This window comes from Clupea harengus, chromosome 16, assembly GCF_900700415.2.
Source record: "Clupea harengus chromosome 16, Ch_v2.0.2, whole genome shotgun sequence".
Taxonomy (NCBI): Eukaryota; Metazoa; Chordata; class Actinopteri; order Clupeiformes; family Clupeidae; genus Clupea; species Clupea harengus.
Window position 1 is genome coordinate 18,138,363 of NC_045167.1, and position 15,356 is coordinate 18,153,718.

Below are 15,356 nucleotides of genomic sequence, written 5' to 3' on the forward strand. Positions count from 1 at the left end.
ACTTGTTATGTAAATGTCAGGAGAATCTGTTTGCCTGTGGATTTTATGAAGACACTAGCATGTCCCAACAAACAAACCACGCAGACATCTGGAATATAGCGCTCCCTCGACACTCAGAGTTTCCTCCGTGTACCCAAAGGCTTGGGGCTGGAGTATTTAATAGGCCCCTTTCATGTAGATGCGGTCCTCTTCCTCAACTAAGTCTGCTTTTAGAGTCCAGAGCCACCTGTCTTAAAAGGCACAAAAAGGCCTTAACTTAACTTGAAAGAACAAGCCTGTCTGGAGGAAATTGCTACCTTGGCAGTTGATGATGAAGCGGCTAACGTTCAATTTAGTCCCGCGTGGTGTTTTGTTTGCGGGAACTCACATTGGGGACGGCAGTGGTGATTAGGCCCCGGGGCTGTTTGGTGCTGTCGCCTGAGGAGAAATTTGTCCAAAGTAGAGCTTTTGACATGGTCACCACACTCCTAACCACTAGCTGCCTGCTAAAAAAAAAGCAGTCTGCGTTTTTCTGCGCCATCTGTTAACAATCGAGGAGCCTCTCATTTGTGTTGTCTGCATCTACAGAGTGTATTTTTCTTTTCTCCTTTCATGTGTAGTTCAGACCTTTTCTCATGGCCCGTTCTTCTTCTTCGATCTCTCTCTTTTCCACTCTTCCTCCCTCTTCTCTCCCCTGGTTGTCCTGCAGGAGTTCAGGCAGAAGGTGATGCTGGGGACCCCCTTCCTGGTCATCTGGCTGGTGGGCTTCATTGCCAACCTGGACATCGACTCCTGGCTCATCAAGGGCCTCATGTATGCTGGGGTGTGGATCGCTGTGCAGTTCCTCTCCAAGTACGACACACACACACACACACACACCCAAACACACATACATACACAAACACACACACCCAAACACACATACATACACAAACACACACACACACACACACATCACACATTCCTACTATCTCCCTCCCTCGCTCTCTACACACTGATCCCTCCTCCAGTTTGTCCATCTGGTCCCGCCGTGGAGGCCAGATTTCATAGGCACTCCCTGCTCTGGCTCTCGCTACGCTCACGTTAGCCACCTGTGTCGAGCTGTGGGAGTCCTTTGACCACAGAGGACTCTACACAAGCCCCTTTTCCATCACACCCTCCTTCAGAGTAGTGCTTAGTGTTTGTTCATGTTCGAAGGGAGTGTTTCCTCACTGCTGTCAGCATAGGCTGGTGCTGGGAATCACATTCTTGGACGAGCCTATAGACACTGCCTGTTGTTACTTCCACTATGCAGACTGTTGATTGATTATCCTGGCCCTCCCAGCAGGGCATTTAGTCAGATTCCTCTGCCGTGGTCTTAAAGTACAGCTACTGTTTCAGCTAAAGTGTGCTGTTGACCCAATCAGGGACATTCTCCCAGCAGGACAGTAGCGTGTTTGTTTTGGGTCTGTCTGGCCTCGGTTTAGCTGGACCTCCCTTCAGTAATTGTCAGGAAAGAAATATGTACAACGACCCGTACTTTGCCTTGAGGACATCACATATTCAATTCAATTCAATTTTATTTATATTGCGCCAAAATAATAAAATTGTCTCAAGGCGCACATATCCCTTTTAACTGAACTACTAGAGCTGGGCATTGGCAGCAGCAAAGTTATACGTTTGATTCCTTGAAATCACATGCACTTTTATAATGGGTAAGCTATTTTATATAAAATTGATCTGCTAAATAAATATCTCTCTTCTCTCTCTCTCTTCACCTACAGGGCCTTCTTTGACCACTCCATGCACAGTGCCCTGCCTCTGGGGATCTACTTGGCCACAAAGTTCTGGATGTACATCACCTGGTTTTACTGGTTCTGGAATGATATCCTTTTCTGACAGACAGCATCATACACTCATATCGCTCTGTTCGCTCTAGATATCAGTGGAGAGATTCCTGTGAGGTGATGTTGGTTAAAAAAGAACCTTCTGCATTTAGAGAGATGGTGTATGTTCTTCGTAACGAGGAGAGATTTCCATGTGTCAGTGAAGGTGTCCATCAGGGTAAGGTAACAGCGTCCCGTGAAGCAAACAGATGGACAGCCGCTGCTCTCCATCTGTGCCACCCTTGTTTACCCAAGGTGCACTGAGGGCAGAAAGCAAAGAGATTCAATCTGCTACCATCATAGCCTACGACGTGAGCATGCTGTCCTACATAACCACTGCTTTGGCCTACAGCCAGGGATTGACACTTGACACTTTTTCTTCTAAGGGATTGTAATCTCACTAAAGGACTGTAATCCACCCCCCATCCCCAAAGGCAAAAAAAAAAAAACACTTGCGGCTCCCGGCTTTGAAGTGGTCACTTCCGCTTTGGCCTCCGAGCGCACGCTTCACCACTCTCTATCTCACTTCCCCATCTCTTGCACCAAAACCACCAAAAATGGCTGAGCCCAAATTACAGGGCAGACAGAGGCAAGCTGGGCCCACTCCCCAGTGACACTCAAGACCTAAACAAACATCTGGGTGTGACTAGGCAGGGCAGGAGGCATGTTCTTGAAGGAAGTTCAGTCCCGGGTCTAGATGGAGGACTTTAGCTCTGCGTTTAAGTCTTTCCGTTAGAGGGACTCAGGTCCATGCTATGCACTCGCATGCTAATCAGTATGCAAGCATTGTATAAAGAGGAATTTGAGATTAAGAATAACTTTTTTTTTTTTTTTGTCGTGGGCCTCCATGTATGAAGTAATGCATTACTTTGGTAAGGCGGGTGTGACTGACACCTTTCTAGTTCCTCTGGAGTTTTAAAAACTTTTATAGACTGTGCACGACGACAGGGGTATTAGGAGTGTTTCTGCTATGTGGAAAATGACCTGTTTGTCAGCTTGTTACACCTCCTTCTCTGTTAATGACCTCAGGGGCACAGGCTCCTTCGCTAACCTCAGAGAGCTTGTCTTGTTTAACCTAGTGTGTAAAATACTGGGAGTTTTTTTGCATTTTTTTTGCAAGAATATCAAAGTAACAGATGCGAATTATTAACAGTTTCATTATTAGGGCATGACTATTTTTTTATGTTTATAAAAACACCATTGAATTAGTTATTTGGCCTCTTGGCACACCCACACGCTCAACAGAACACACACACACTCACACACACACTCACTCACACATGTTTAGACATGCTTAAGCGACAGCCGATTTGGAGGCTGGCCTAATGAGGTGCCTCCGCACAGTGATGTGTTTTTCTGGGACGCTGCTCAAACACCCCCCTCTATACATCTCTCTCTTTCTCTCTCTCTCTCTCTCTCTCTCATGGAAACCAAGCCCTGTCGTTGCCTCAGGGAACGTGGCCTTGCTTTGATTGGACCGACCCCAGCTTTGCCCCCCTGGTGTAAAAAGATTCTTGATGAGACTTTGACGGGTCAGACTGTGTAGACTCTAGTCCCCATCTCTTTTTTTCTTTTTCTAAACCTCAAACAGTCTTTCCATTCATTTCTATGTGTGTGTGTGTGTGTGTGTGTGTGTGTGTGTGTGTGTGTGTGTGTGTGTGTGTGTGTGTGTGTGTGTGTGTGTGTGTGTGTGTGTGTGTGTGTGTGTGTGTGTGTGTGTGTGTGTGTGTGTGTGTGTGTGTGTGTGTGTGTGTGTGTGTGGATACACACACACACACACCTGTTAGAGTTTGGGACAGTGACCCAGATACTCCAAGAAATGAGATCATATTTCCATTGTTTCAAGCCTCCCCTTTCTGTCCCTCAGCCTCTTCCCCTCCCTTCTGAATGGATCTAGTCTCCCATGACAACTCTCCATTAATGGCCTCTAGAGTTAGCAGGAGCAGCAGCAGCAGCCGTGTTTTTCATGTGAAATTCACACCTCACAAAAGCCCCTGCCAGCGCTTGCACAGGGCAGCCTGTGGATGAGCTCTGTTGGTAGAGCGTTCCTTCTCTGGCCCAGCGCCATGTAGACACATCACCTAGGGAAAGAAAAAAAAAAAGAACTACAAAAACAAACCTTGCAGTCACGTGAAAGCCTCTGCGTTGAAATGTCATCTCGGGGGCTTAACAAGTCAGCATTAGCCCTCGATGGTGAATCTCCTGTGGGAGAGGTGGTGCTCTTCCTGCCAGTGGAACACAGACAAGATGAGGAGAGAAGTCGTCTGGAAACCTGAGGCTGTGTGTGTGTGTGTGTGTGTGGGTGTGTGTGTGTGGGTGGGCTGAGAAACAGTTAACAAAACCAACCACATCATGGCCATTGTTGTCTGGTGTGTGTGAAGATGAGACAGGCATTCCCAGGTGTGCATGCTTGAGGTTTATTGCTTTCACAATACAAAGAGGAGACAATAGACTGTTTGGTGTTGGTAAGCTTGTGGTAGATCAGGTGTCTCTTAATGATTGCATCAGCTTGAGGACTTGGAGGAATGTCTGTGTGACTTTATAGTGATGTTAAAAAGTCGGTTGTGAAAGTTTCCAAAATTGTCTGAATTGCTGAAGATGCTATTGCACTTTACAAAGCAGTACCGTACATACATGGGATTGACTATTTTTAAATTCTTGAACTGATCGAGTTGCTGGTGGCACCATTTTGTTTAATGATTGGAAACTTCTGTTTGAATTTCTGGTGCAGCTGTTGCCTCACTGAATGCCACATCCACCACCATACATCATCCACCCTATCTGTAAACTGCTTTGTTATGACCCTTCTGGCCTCTTTCGTCTTTGCTTACATAGTGATTACCAAAGGAGACATTAAGCGCCATAGTCGTCCTAATGCCACACTGAATGCCACATCCACCACCATACATCATCCCCATCTGTACACTGCTTCGTTACGACCCCTCTGGCCTACATAGTGATTACTTTCTAATTGCTATATAATACCGAGCGGCTGGTTTTATTGGTGCTTGGACACAGTCCCTGGGGACAGATTCTCCCTGGGATGCTGCATGAGAGTGTCCATTGACCATAAGCAGAGCCCGCTCCAGTGGGGCAGTGTCATCTCCACTGTTCGGTTTACAGCTTCAATTACAGAGTTCTCATAGAGCTCTTTCATCGTTATTATCTAGTAGAGAGAGAATAGCAAGAGGTAATTAGACCATGAAGGTGTAGCGCTCTGTGGAGTCCTCTGCAGTTAAATATGACAGTAGCCCCCTCCCCCCCAACCCCCTGCGGAGGAGCATCACTGGTGGTGATGCAGACGGTAGACAGTATACTGGTGGTGATGCAGAGGTATACAGTATACTGCGCCGTGTCAAGATGATACAATAGTGACATGGCAAGGAAACGTGAGGTTTTGGGTTCTCTATGTTCTGATGCTGTCCAGACTCCAACCACCACAAGGACCTAGTCATTCTGACCGTGCGTATGACCAATGCGGCCCCATTTGCACGTAACCGTTGACGGCCCGGTTCACGGGTGTCAAGGTCATGTGTCAACATGGTGTGCCGTGGCTGGTTGTTTGAAGAGGCTGATGACCAACTCTCCCCACATTCCTCTTGTATGTGCACTGACAGATGTTTATACTGCGAGACATGTGGTTTATGCTGAGGGCAGTCAGGCCGTAATGCCTCCCTATAGCTTAAGGCGAGATACGTGGCCTTGCATTCTTTCTGATGTGATTTATTTGTATTATTTCTTTGAATCCGTGTCTTTTTAGTCAAGGCTGTGATTGTCTACACAGGAAGGGTTTGATGTAAACCATGGATTTCTGGCCAAATGTGTGATGATGTGTAGAGGAAACGTTTGTCTCTTCATGTTTTGAGACCTGCTGAAAAGATCAGGTTCAGTTGGTCATATACCCAGGCGCGCACTGGGAGAATTGTGACGTAAATGCGACCATCATCCGCAGCTTATCTGCCTCCACACTCTGCTCTTCCACTCCCCTGTACGACTGATCGTCGCCCGCCACAGGAAATGAACATTCCAGCCGTGTGCTGTGCGTGACTTCACACCGTTAGAAGCATGAGTGTATATATAGTTGAGGTATAGGGGGTATTTATGATAGAGGTCAGCAATGCCTTTATATTTTTTTTTTTCTGTGTCCCTCACTGTGATTTCTGTATGGTCTGTCTTCTAAAGTGACCCCAACCCACCCCGCTTCCTTTTCCAAAGAGCCGTCTCTAGCCCATCAGAACCTCCAGTTCAGAACCATCAGTTAGCTCCAGTTCCCCTCACCAACTGTCTGTCTCCTTAACTCCTCACACATCTTCCTCTGGTCACTGTCCACCTCCCGTTCCTGCTCAACAGCGTGTTTCTCTTCTACAACTTCGGCAAGTCGTGGAAATCCGACCCAGGCATCATCAAAGCCTCAGAGGAACAGAAGAAGAAGGTAAATGCCCTCCAGCTAACACCATTTCCACCCCAGTCCACCGATCTGACCAGCTCCCCCGTCTCAAATTCACCAAACAAGTTGTGGAATTTAATTTCTATCAGTCCATCGCAACAAAGAGTATTGTATATGGCTTTAGCTTATGCCTGGTTTTTATTTATGAAAGAATTCAACGGAGTGGCTGTTGATGTATTCAGTCCCCACTTTACACAGAGAATTTACAGTAGGGTAATACTCAGAATTACCCATGAGTGTTAATTTCATTGCCACCCTATAGTAACCCTTCCCCCTGTTCTAGCTTACTTCTCTCAAAGGGTTGGTGTACTTAAGTGTATTGTTGTCGACCTTTAGCTAAACTCCTAGGGTAGTTTTCCAGGAGAATGATGGGACCTCCACAGCCCTTCTCTCCAAGCTGAGCTCCTTCTAATTCAGCACAGGCCCTTTGGCCCCCAGCCAGCAGGCAGCATCAAGCAAACAAACATCCCCCACCCCACCCGCACCACTCATTAGTGGTCACTGGTAAAAGATAATGGCCCTTTGGATGATCCTCTAACTGCCTCAGTGCACACGATTGATGAGCGCACTATATATAGCCACGTTGTCAAACCTCCGAGATGTGAATAGGTTCTGTAACCCAATAACTAATGGGAATATCAGTGATCTGGATTCATGAAATGCCCCTGTCTTGCCCTCCACTGCAAGTAACTGCTCTAAGAATGGGAGTGTTTACCCCAATTATTATGGTGGCCATTATGCTCAGACCGTATTAATCGAACTCTGATCCATGTGGGAGACACCATAACACTGTCTCATGATTGCTGTCTTAAGGGCACAGGCAGAAATTGCATGTTGAGATCTACTTCTAGACATGTAGGATTCAAGGCTAGTTTTTGGGGAATACTAAGCTTCATCCCAGACTTTATTTGAGAATTCAGATGCTGGCTGTTTGTATTGATAAGGTAAATGGCAAACTAATGGCCACAAATAGTACCGTGCTGGATCTGAACTGTTGAGGCCTCTGAAGTCCTTACGGCAGCAAGAGGGGGCTGTCGTGTAGATGTGTTGATGTTACACAAGGTCAGACAAAACAGCCCATTGAACAGAATCAATCAGAAATGTTTTTATGATTCATTTTCTGTATTAGTATTTACACATTTCTCCCTCTTTCCTCTCTCCCTCTTTCTAGACAATTGTTGAGCTGGCAGAATCAGGAAGCCTAGACCTCAGCATATTCTGCAGCACCTGCTTGGTAACTATTTACTCTGACCTCAGACACACACACACACACACACACCCCTGTAGTTGTGTGAGACATTGCAGTGCATCGAGCTGGCCATCCAGCGAATTGTTCCAACACTGTATAATCCTTATTTCCATTGGCCCACCTGATAGTCAAACCCTGCCATTTCCCTATCTATACTGATGTAGCTATGTGCTTGCCACTTAAGGCAATTCCACTGTTTGACTCAGTGAGTCATTTTCCTAACTGCCCCAGTTAACTTGCAGTGTATAATTACTTGCAGATACGGAAGCCCATCAGGTCCAAACACTGTGCTGTGTGCAACCGATGCATCGCTAAATTTGACCATCACTGTCCTTGGGTTGGCAACTGCGTGGGTGAGTAAGGAACAGGGATGCCACCATTTGAAATGGGAACGTTTAGCATTAGACTAGTTTATACCATTTGCAGCTGACTGAGTTTTTCATTTTTTTTGTTTTGTTTAAATCCTCTACATGTTTATTCCTTACCAGCTGATAAGCACTAGCACATGGCTGCTGACTTCCAGTTCAACTTCAGTTCAACTTGCCCCCCCCCCCCCCCCACACAAATCTCCCTTGCTATTTTGTGAGTCGTCGGTCACTTGAGTCATGCTGTTCCGTGCTCCCCATGAGAACTTCCTCGGGTAGCAGCTGTGTGAAATCACACAGTAGACGCAGCTCAGACGGCTACAGGACAGAATAAGCAGTCGCAGCGTGTCTAGACATGCCCTCAAACTTCCATGCAGTGGGAGAGCACAGGGCCAGCAATGACTTGAGCTTGTCTCTCCAGCAAGGGACTGGTACAGTTGCCATGGTGGCATCATGCCATCTATAGCAGCTAGCTAAATAAGGAATATGAAGTATCTAAGGAGAACTACAGGAAGTATCTAAGGAGAACTACAGGAAGTATCTAAGGAGAACTACAGGAAGTTACAGGCTACATCATCGACTGTAGTTAATAGTGCAGCACTTCGTGGTGACAATGGGATTACTTGAGTTTTAAGGAATAATTTTGGTATCGCTCGCTGTCGTCTTTGATTGACATCGATGATCCGAGATGTAGCAAAAAAAGGCCATCATAAAGCCATCACACTCGAGCGGTTATGCTGTGCTGTGCTGAGCTGAGCACAGTTCCCTTGACATTGTTCACAGTCATTCCGTGCAAAACCACATTGAACTAGACATACTTTAGCTTAGCGCTTACCCTCTGTGTTTAGAGTCATTTAGCCCCTGTGGCAGCCCCCGCACACAGACCCTACCCAGCGGGGTAGCTTTGCACTGTGTTTAGGCAGGTGGCCAGGGGGAAGTGACCAGGGTTAAACGGGAACGGCCAAATATTCCGGAAGCCACAACCCACTCTCGCTTCCCTCGCCGAGGTACAGATGATCGGGCCACAATCAGTGTTGTCACAGATCCTTGAGGTCGTCCAGAGTTCACGACAAGCTTACCGTCAGGTGTCTTTGACGTGCCATTAGCACACATCATTCATAAATTAGCATCCAAAGCAAACAGGAGCCTTATGACTGTGAGACGGTGCCTGTTTACTGGCGGTCGAGCCGGAGCCATTCCACCAATCTACCAATTTGTCTTCAAAAGGGAACCTTGCCTCCCTTCCATTTTTCTAGTCAGGCTGGATGAAGTTTTTGGGAGCAAGGAGCAGTCCTTCAGAGTGGGCATTAGTTCTGTGTGCGTGTGAGATGCGAGTTAAACTCCACCTGTTCCTCGAGCGTCCAGCACCCATGATGTGATTGAGAGGGGGCGTAGGCAGGGCAGACAGTCGCTTGGCACTCACTTCTACTGAATATTCCATATTTCCTCTTTGACTCTCTCGGATCTGTGCCTGGCCGGATCTAAGGTCTGGACGTGTGTGTGTGTGTGTGTGTGTGTGTGTGTGTGTGTGTGTGTGTGTGTGTGTGTGTGTGTGTGTGTGTGTGTGTGTGTGTGTGTGTGTGTGTGTGTGTGTGTGTGTGTGTGTGTGTGTGTGTGTGTGTGTGTGTGTGTGTGTGTGTGAAAGAAAGAGACAGAGAGGGACTGCATCCAGCTCATTTTTCTGGACCCAATCAGAGGAATCACACTGTTTTAGATCATGTACTTGCTGTGTTAATGATCGGACGTTGTGTGTAAAGTGTGAGCGAGTGAGAGTGCATTCTTGTATGTTTGTATGTAATGGGTTTGAAAATTGACCGACAAGGAGGGATCCAGACGTGACTCACCGTCTTCCTCATTGTCTCCTCTCTCTCTCTTCTGTGTGCTCTCTCTTTCCTTTCCGTCTCCACAGGGAGTGGGAACCACCGTTACTTCATGGGTTACTTGTTCTTCCTGCTGTGTATGATCTGCTGGATGATCTACGGCTGTATTTGCTGTGAGTGAACACACACACACACACACACACACACACACATGCACGCACGCACGCGCACACTCTCGTTCCACATTTAAGGCCCACTCAATCACCCACCCCCTCCAAGCCCTTGAGAAGACACGGCTGGCTGTCTGTCTGTCTGTCGGTCGGACTTCCTCTGGCGGTTTGACGGCTTTATGCGCGGCTCATAAAGTCGTGCAGGTTTTCAGACAGTGCATACTCAGACAATGTGTTCAGTCCGGTGCATGCAGCATTAAACCAGATGCCAGCAGTCAGATTCTTCAAGAGCTGTCACTCCTGTAAACATGCATTAATTGAGGCATTAGAGGAAGGGGGTTTGTTATTTCTATTGACTCGTTAGACATTGTTATAGTCTGGTTTAACCCACGTGAATGTTGTTTGTGTTTATGATTACGTAACGTTTATTTAATTGAGTGACTGTCTAAGATCGTTGTAAGGGGGACGTAAACAATATTTCACCATAATGATAACTCCACCTGATGACACTGACAAGGCTGAGAAAACGACACTCATACACAAACATTGTAGAGGAGAGATGCGCTTTCTTTGTCCTTTCAAACTCAGGACAACTAGCATCCATGCATGCTTCTGTGCTTGTGCAAAAAAGAAACACTGTCTCCTACACGTATCACAGTGTGACTCATTGTGTTGTCATCCTCTCCTCGTTCCCAGACTGGCGAATCCACTGTGCCACCAACTACCACAGGGACGGCTTCTGGATGTACATCACGCAGATCGCCTCCTGCTCGCCCTGGATGTTCTGGATGTTCCTCAACAGCGTGTTCCACTTAATGTGGGTGGCCGTGCTCATCATGTGCCAGCTCTACCAGGTCAGTGGCGCCCGCCCGTCCGCCCTCCCACCCGCCGTTCACCCCCAGGCTTTCACACTCTCTCTACGCTACTGTGGAGACGCTTATGGAGATTAGCACTTAAGGAGAACCGCGTGTACAGCTAGCCCTGACGCAGGCTGTTTTAGTTAAAGGAACAGTTTGCGATTCGAATATCTGATACACTCTTCGTCAAATTGAGTGAAGACCTCTTCTAGTTGTCCTTTCAGCGTTCCTGCAAGAAAAAAATAAACTCAGATGTTTGTACATCATCCTGGCTCTGTAAATGGGAAACAAACATAGGTCATAAACATTCCCAGCCAATGAATATGGTGCTTCAGGAGCATGGAAAGGGAGAGGTGTGCTTTGATTGGCTGTTGAGCTGAAATATCAACAACCTTTCGCAAAAATTAAACTGCCAGATTCTGCCTTTGAAGCAACTTACAGGACAACAAAGATGTGTATTTGCATGTTGGTGTTCAAGGAATTAAACATTGTAAGTTAAACATGCTTATATTTTGCTCCACTGCTTGTTCAACTGGGGTGCAGTGATGTTCTGCTTCAGGCTTGGATAGATTTGAATGCATTAGTCACCTTTCAGACAGTTTAATGTACCAATTCATGAATTGGTTTGTGTTGCTTTGAGTGTCTTTGTTCCTTGATCTAAAGACTAGCTGTCCAGAATAACATATGTCCCCATCTCTCACTCTCTCACACACACACACACACACACACACACACACACACACACAAACACACACGGTCCTTGTGTATCAGCTTTGCATTGACACTTCTGCCCTGTGTGTCACTGACCAGATTGCCATTCTCGGGATCACCACAAATGAAAGGATGAACGCCAGGAGATACAAGCACTTTAAAGTCACAGCGACATCCATCGAGAGCCCCTTCAAGTGAGTGCACACAAGAACAGCATGCTTTAGTTCCATCTGTTTATCAGACAACCTCTGTGGTTTATGCCTTATTTACTTTGATTTGGGCAACAGTTTTCTCTCTATAGGTTTTTTATATTAGAATGTATTGAATTTGTAGAGGCCAAAAGAGCAGGCCACTGGAAACACTGATCTAACACATTTGATTTTACTCGACCAGCTGACCTGACACCTTTCTGTCTCTTTCTTTGTCTGTGTGTGTGTGTGTGTGTGTGTGTGTGTGTGCAGTCACGGGTGCATGAGAAACCTCATAGACTTCTTTGAGCTGCGCTGCTGCGGGCTGCTGCGGCCGTTGCAGGTGGACTGGACCATGCAGTACACAATAGAGTATGACCAGACGTCCGGCTCAGGCTACCAGCTGGTGTGATGCTGAAGAGAGAGAGAGTGAGAGCGAGAGAGAGAGAGAGAGAGAGAGAGAGAGAGAGAGAGAGCAGCGGGATGCGTGGACGAGGGAAAGAGCAGGACTGCAGGAAGGAGGGAGGAATCTGGGTTTTTTTTTTTTTTTTTTTTTTTCGTCGTTGTTGTTGTTTCCCCCCCTTTGTTTTTCATGATGTTATGTCATCCTCCTACAAGCATATCGGAGCGAGGCTGTATCTAGAGAGCAGGGGATGGAGAGACTCTGTGGTGTGTGTGTGTGTGTGTGTGTGTTTACATGCACGTGTGTGTGTGTGTGTGTGTGTGTGTGTGTGTGTGTATGGTGGGGAAGTGCTGGACCATCTCTCTTCATCAGAACAGATGCAAGTTCTCCGCCTACTAGAAACTACCACGCATGCTTTGTTCGTTTTATTTGTCTTGGTTTTCTGCTCGGCGGGACCACCACCGGCAGCGGCTGCACCCTGAGTGGCGGCAGCAGCGCCCCAGTCCCCAGTCCCCCACCCGCTCCCCTCTCATCCCAAACGCCACTGACGCGGCTGCAACAGCATCATCTCGACCTTCCCTCCCTCTCCGCCGCTCACCCAAAGACTGTGCCCTGACCAGAGGGCCGAAGCCACAGGAACAGATGAAGGAGAGGCAGATGAGGAAGAAGAGGGGGTCAAATGAAAGGGATCTTTACAGTTTTTTTTTTTTTTTTTTTTTTTTTTTTGTTTGTTGTTTTGCTTTCACCATCCACCGGATTATGGAGCATGACTAACATTTAAGTGTTTGTATGTTTGTCTTTAATTAATCCCTCATTTTTTTTGTCAGTAGTTTTTTTTTTTTTTTTTTCATTTTGTTTGGCCCTGGCAGTGTTTCGTTTCGTGTTTTGTCTAGTCTTTCTGAATGCAGTCTTGGAACAGCGTTGTTCTTCAGGAGGGCCTCGTCTACGGGGGCCCCAGTCGATATGAACACAAGTGGGCTGGGATGTTACTGAAAGGTTGATCTTTTAGTCAGATCATTGCCGATGGGATTGTGATGAATAACCCTGCTCTGGTGACCCCACCCTCACCCCCACCCCAAGCCTTTCTCCACCACACTGTCCCCACAGTTTAGGTCAACCTTAGCTGTTTGTCCCTTTGGGGTGGGGTGGGGGGGGGGGGGTCTGACTTATTATGGGCTGTTTTTGTATCAGTTACCGAGGCGCAAGGTGAGGTCTTCTCCAAGGCTTCTATTAGCAGCCATCTCCTGCTCCGAAAATGTGATGCAAGCATATTTATTTTTTAAAGCTATTTATAGAGAATTATGTGGAAAGGATTTTTCATGGTACTGTTTGGTTCTTTTACCAGGATGTCATTTTTTTAGATTTTCTTTTTTTTTGGTCCTCTTTATTTTTTATGATGATGACTTGGGGCTGTCTTGTTTTCTGGTTAATTTTATGCTCTCGTGCCCTCACAATGTAACTAAGAACAATTACACATATTGTACAGTTAATATTTATTAATATATGCTTAGTTTTAGGAACAGACATAAGCAATCCTCCAGCCCCCGTATACAGAAGGGGTTGAGGCAGATTCTTTTTGTGTTTCAAACGGTGGTCTCCAAACGGAATTCCTCTCAGATGGTTGTTTACAGGGTCCATTGCGCTTTTCATGATCACTTCCCGCCAGCCAGACTTCAAAGGTTTGCTCTGTCCCTTGTTCTTTTAGTGGTATGTTCTGTTATCTCGTTTCAACCCTTGTTTTTTGTTTGTCTGCCTAAGACAATGCACTGATCACCTTTTGGTTTATCTTGCGGTTACTGACCAGGATTTTTTTTTTTTTTTTTTTTTTTTCCTCCTTCTCCCACCTGCTTCCGAGAAATTCTACCATGTTTACAAAGAGTGGGGAATTGGTGTGTGTTTGGTGAGGGGTGGGGGGTTGTGTGTGTGTGTGCGTGTCATTTTTCCCGTTCCACCCACCTCCCAGGAATCTTGGTGGTCACTCCCTTCCGCCAAAGGACTTGGCTGCAGCCACCCGAAAGAACTATGAAATACTACGAATGTGCATCTGTACATAGTCAATGATATAGTTACTACTCTCTCTGTCTGTGAGTGAGTGACCTTTTTTTTTGTTTTTTTTCAGTGTTAGTTCAAGCTGCTCTTTTTTATATGATTTCACCCTACCAAAAAGAGAAAGGAAAAACAAAAAAAAAAACCTAACAAAAAATCAACTTATAATCTTATAAGTGTATGACTGTAGCTTTTAGTGATGTCCGACACTGCTGTCTATAGGCATTTTAACCTGCAAAAAAAAATAAAACGACAAAAACGAACGAAAAATCGTCAAAAAAGATTTGAAACTGCATGTGAGATGGTTGGACATGGAGGCCGTCAGCACACCGATGCCCAAGGCCATCTCTCCCTGTCACAACAGCCCAGCGACCCCTTTGTCTGTAAATAGTGAATGTTCAGTATTTTGCAAGTACGTTTGTTTGTTTTTGTTTTTCATTACGTTTTCTCTTCCATGTTTGGGAATCCCAGTGTGTGTATCTTTTAGTGCAAGTTGTCATCGAGCCACAGGTGGCAGATACTGATCAGTCAGAACCTTGTGACCGAGTTGTAATATATTTGAATGTTCCATACTTGTCGATAAAGGTCGAAACAAAATGGTTTCTTTTTTTTTTTTACGTCACATTTGCTGGGTTTGTTAGACCACTGGATGTACAAATTGTAAAGCAAGATGCAAGAGAAATGGTGAACACAGGCAAATATTTTTTTGTTCATTTCCGCAGAGTCCTAACATTAAGTCTTACCCAAAGTAACACTCAAAATGAAACGATCCCAGCTTTTTGCTAAATCTTAACGTTTGCATCAGTAGTAAGGGAGGCATTGTACCCGAAACAGAAGGCCACATCCTCTTGCTGTCTATCTAGAAATGAACACCACTTTGTATTTCTCTTTCTGTCGTTCTCTCTGTTCCACCATATTAACAGACCTCTGGTCTGGTCCTAAACCTGCCTGGACCAGTGGCATCCTCCGTTTCGTCCAACAGACTCCTCTGCTTGGCCCCCTGACGTCTCCCCTGCCCACCCCCACCATGTGGAAAAAGCACATGACCATGGACAGTGCCTCTGCACCTTTCTTCAGGACATCACTGTAAACTTTGCTTCAGATGTAAACATATTGGGCATGGTTCAATTTTAATGGCTTTAATAAAAAAAACGACAAAACATTCCAATGTGAGATCTCCCGTAATTTTGTCTCTCTCTTTAGGAAGTTTTAAAAAAAATGACAAAAACAACAGGAAGAGTCCCTCAACAAGAAAA

General features: G+C 46.0%; 1 protein-coding gene across 1 annotated transcript in view; it reads left to right on the forward strand.

Moving 5' to 3' along the window:
• zdhhc17 (zinc finger DHHC-type palmitoyltransferase 17) overlaps window positions 1-15,262 on the forward strand; it is a 31,843-nt gene extending 16,581 nt beyond the window's left edge. Inside the window, exons 9-17 of the mRNA XM_031582301.2 lie at window positions 689-831; window positions 1,743-1,843; window positions 6,152-6,276; window positions 7,463-7,525; window positions 7,800-7,893; window positions 9,815-9,898; window positions 10,592-10,749; window positions 11,563-11,657; window positions 11,925-15,262. Coding sequence (XP_031438161.1) covers window positions 689-831; window positions 1,743-1,843; window positions 6,152-6,276; window positions 7,463-7,525; window positions 7,800-7,893; window positions 9,815-9,898; window positions 10,592-10,749; window positions 11,563-11,657; window positions 11,925-12,063 — 1,002 coding nt within the window. The 3' untranslated portion in view covers window positions 12,064-15,262. The remainder of the gene's footprint in view (window positions 1-688; window positions 832-1,742; window positions 1,844-6,151; window positions 6,277-7,462; window positions 7,526-7,799; window positions 7,894-9,814; window positions 9,899-10,591; window positions 10,750-11,562; window positions 11,658-11,924) is intronic.
• The last annotated feature ends 94 nt before the right edge of the window (window positions 15,263-15,356 follow it).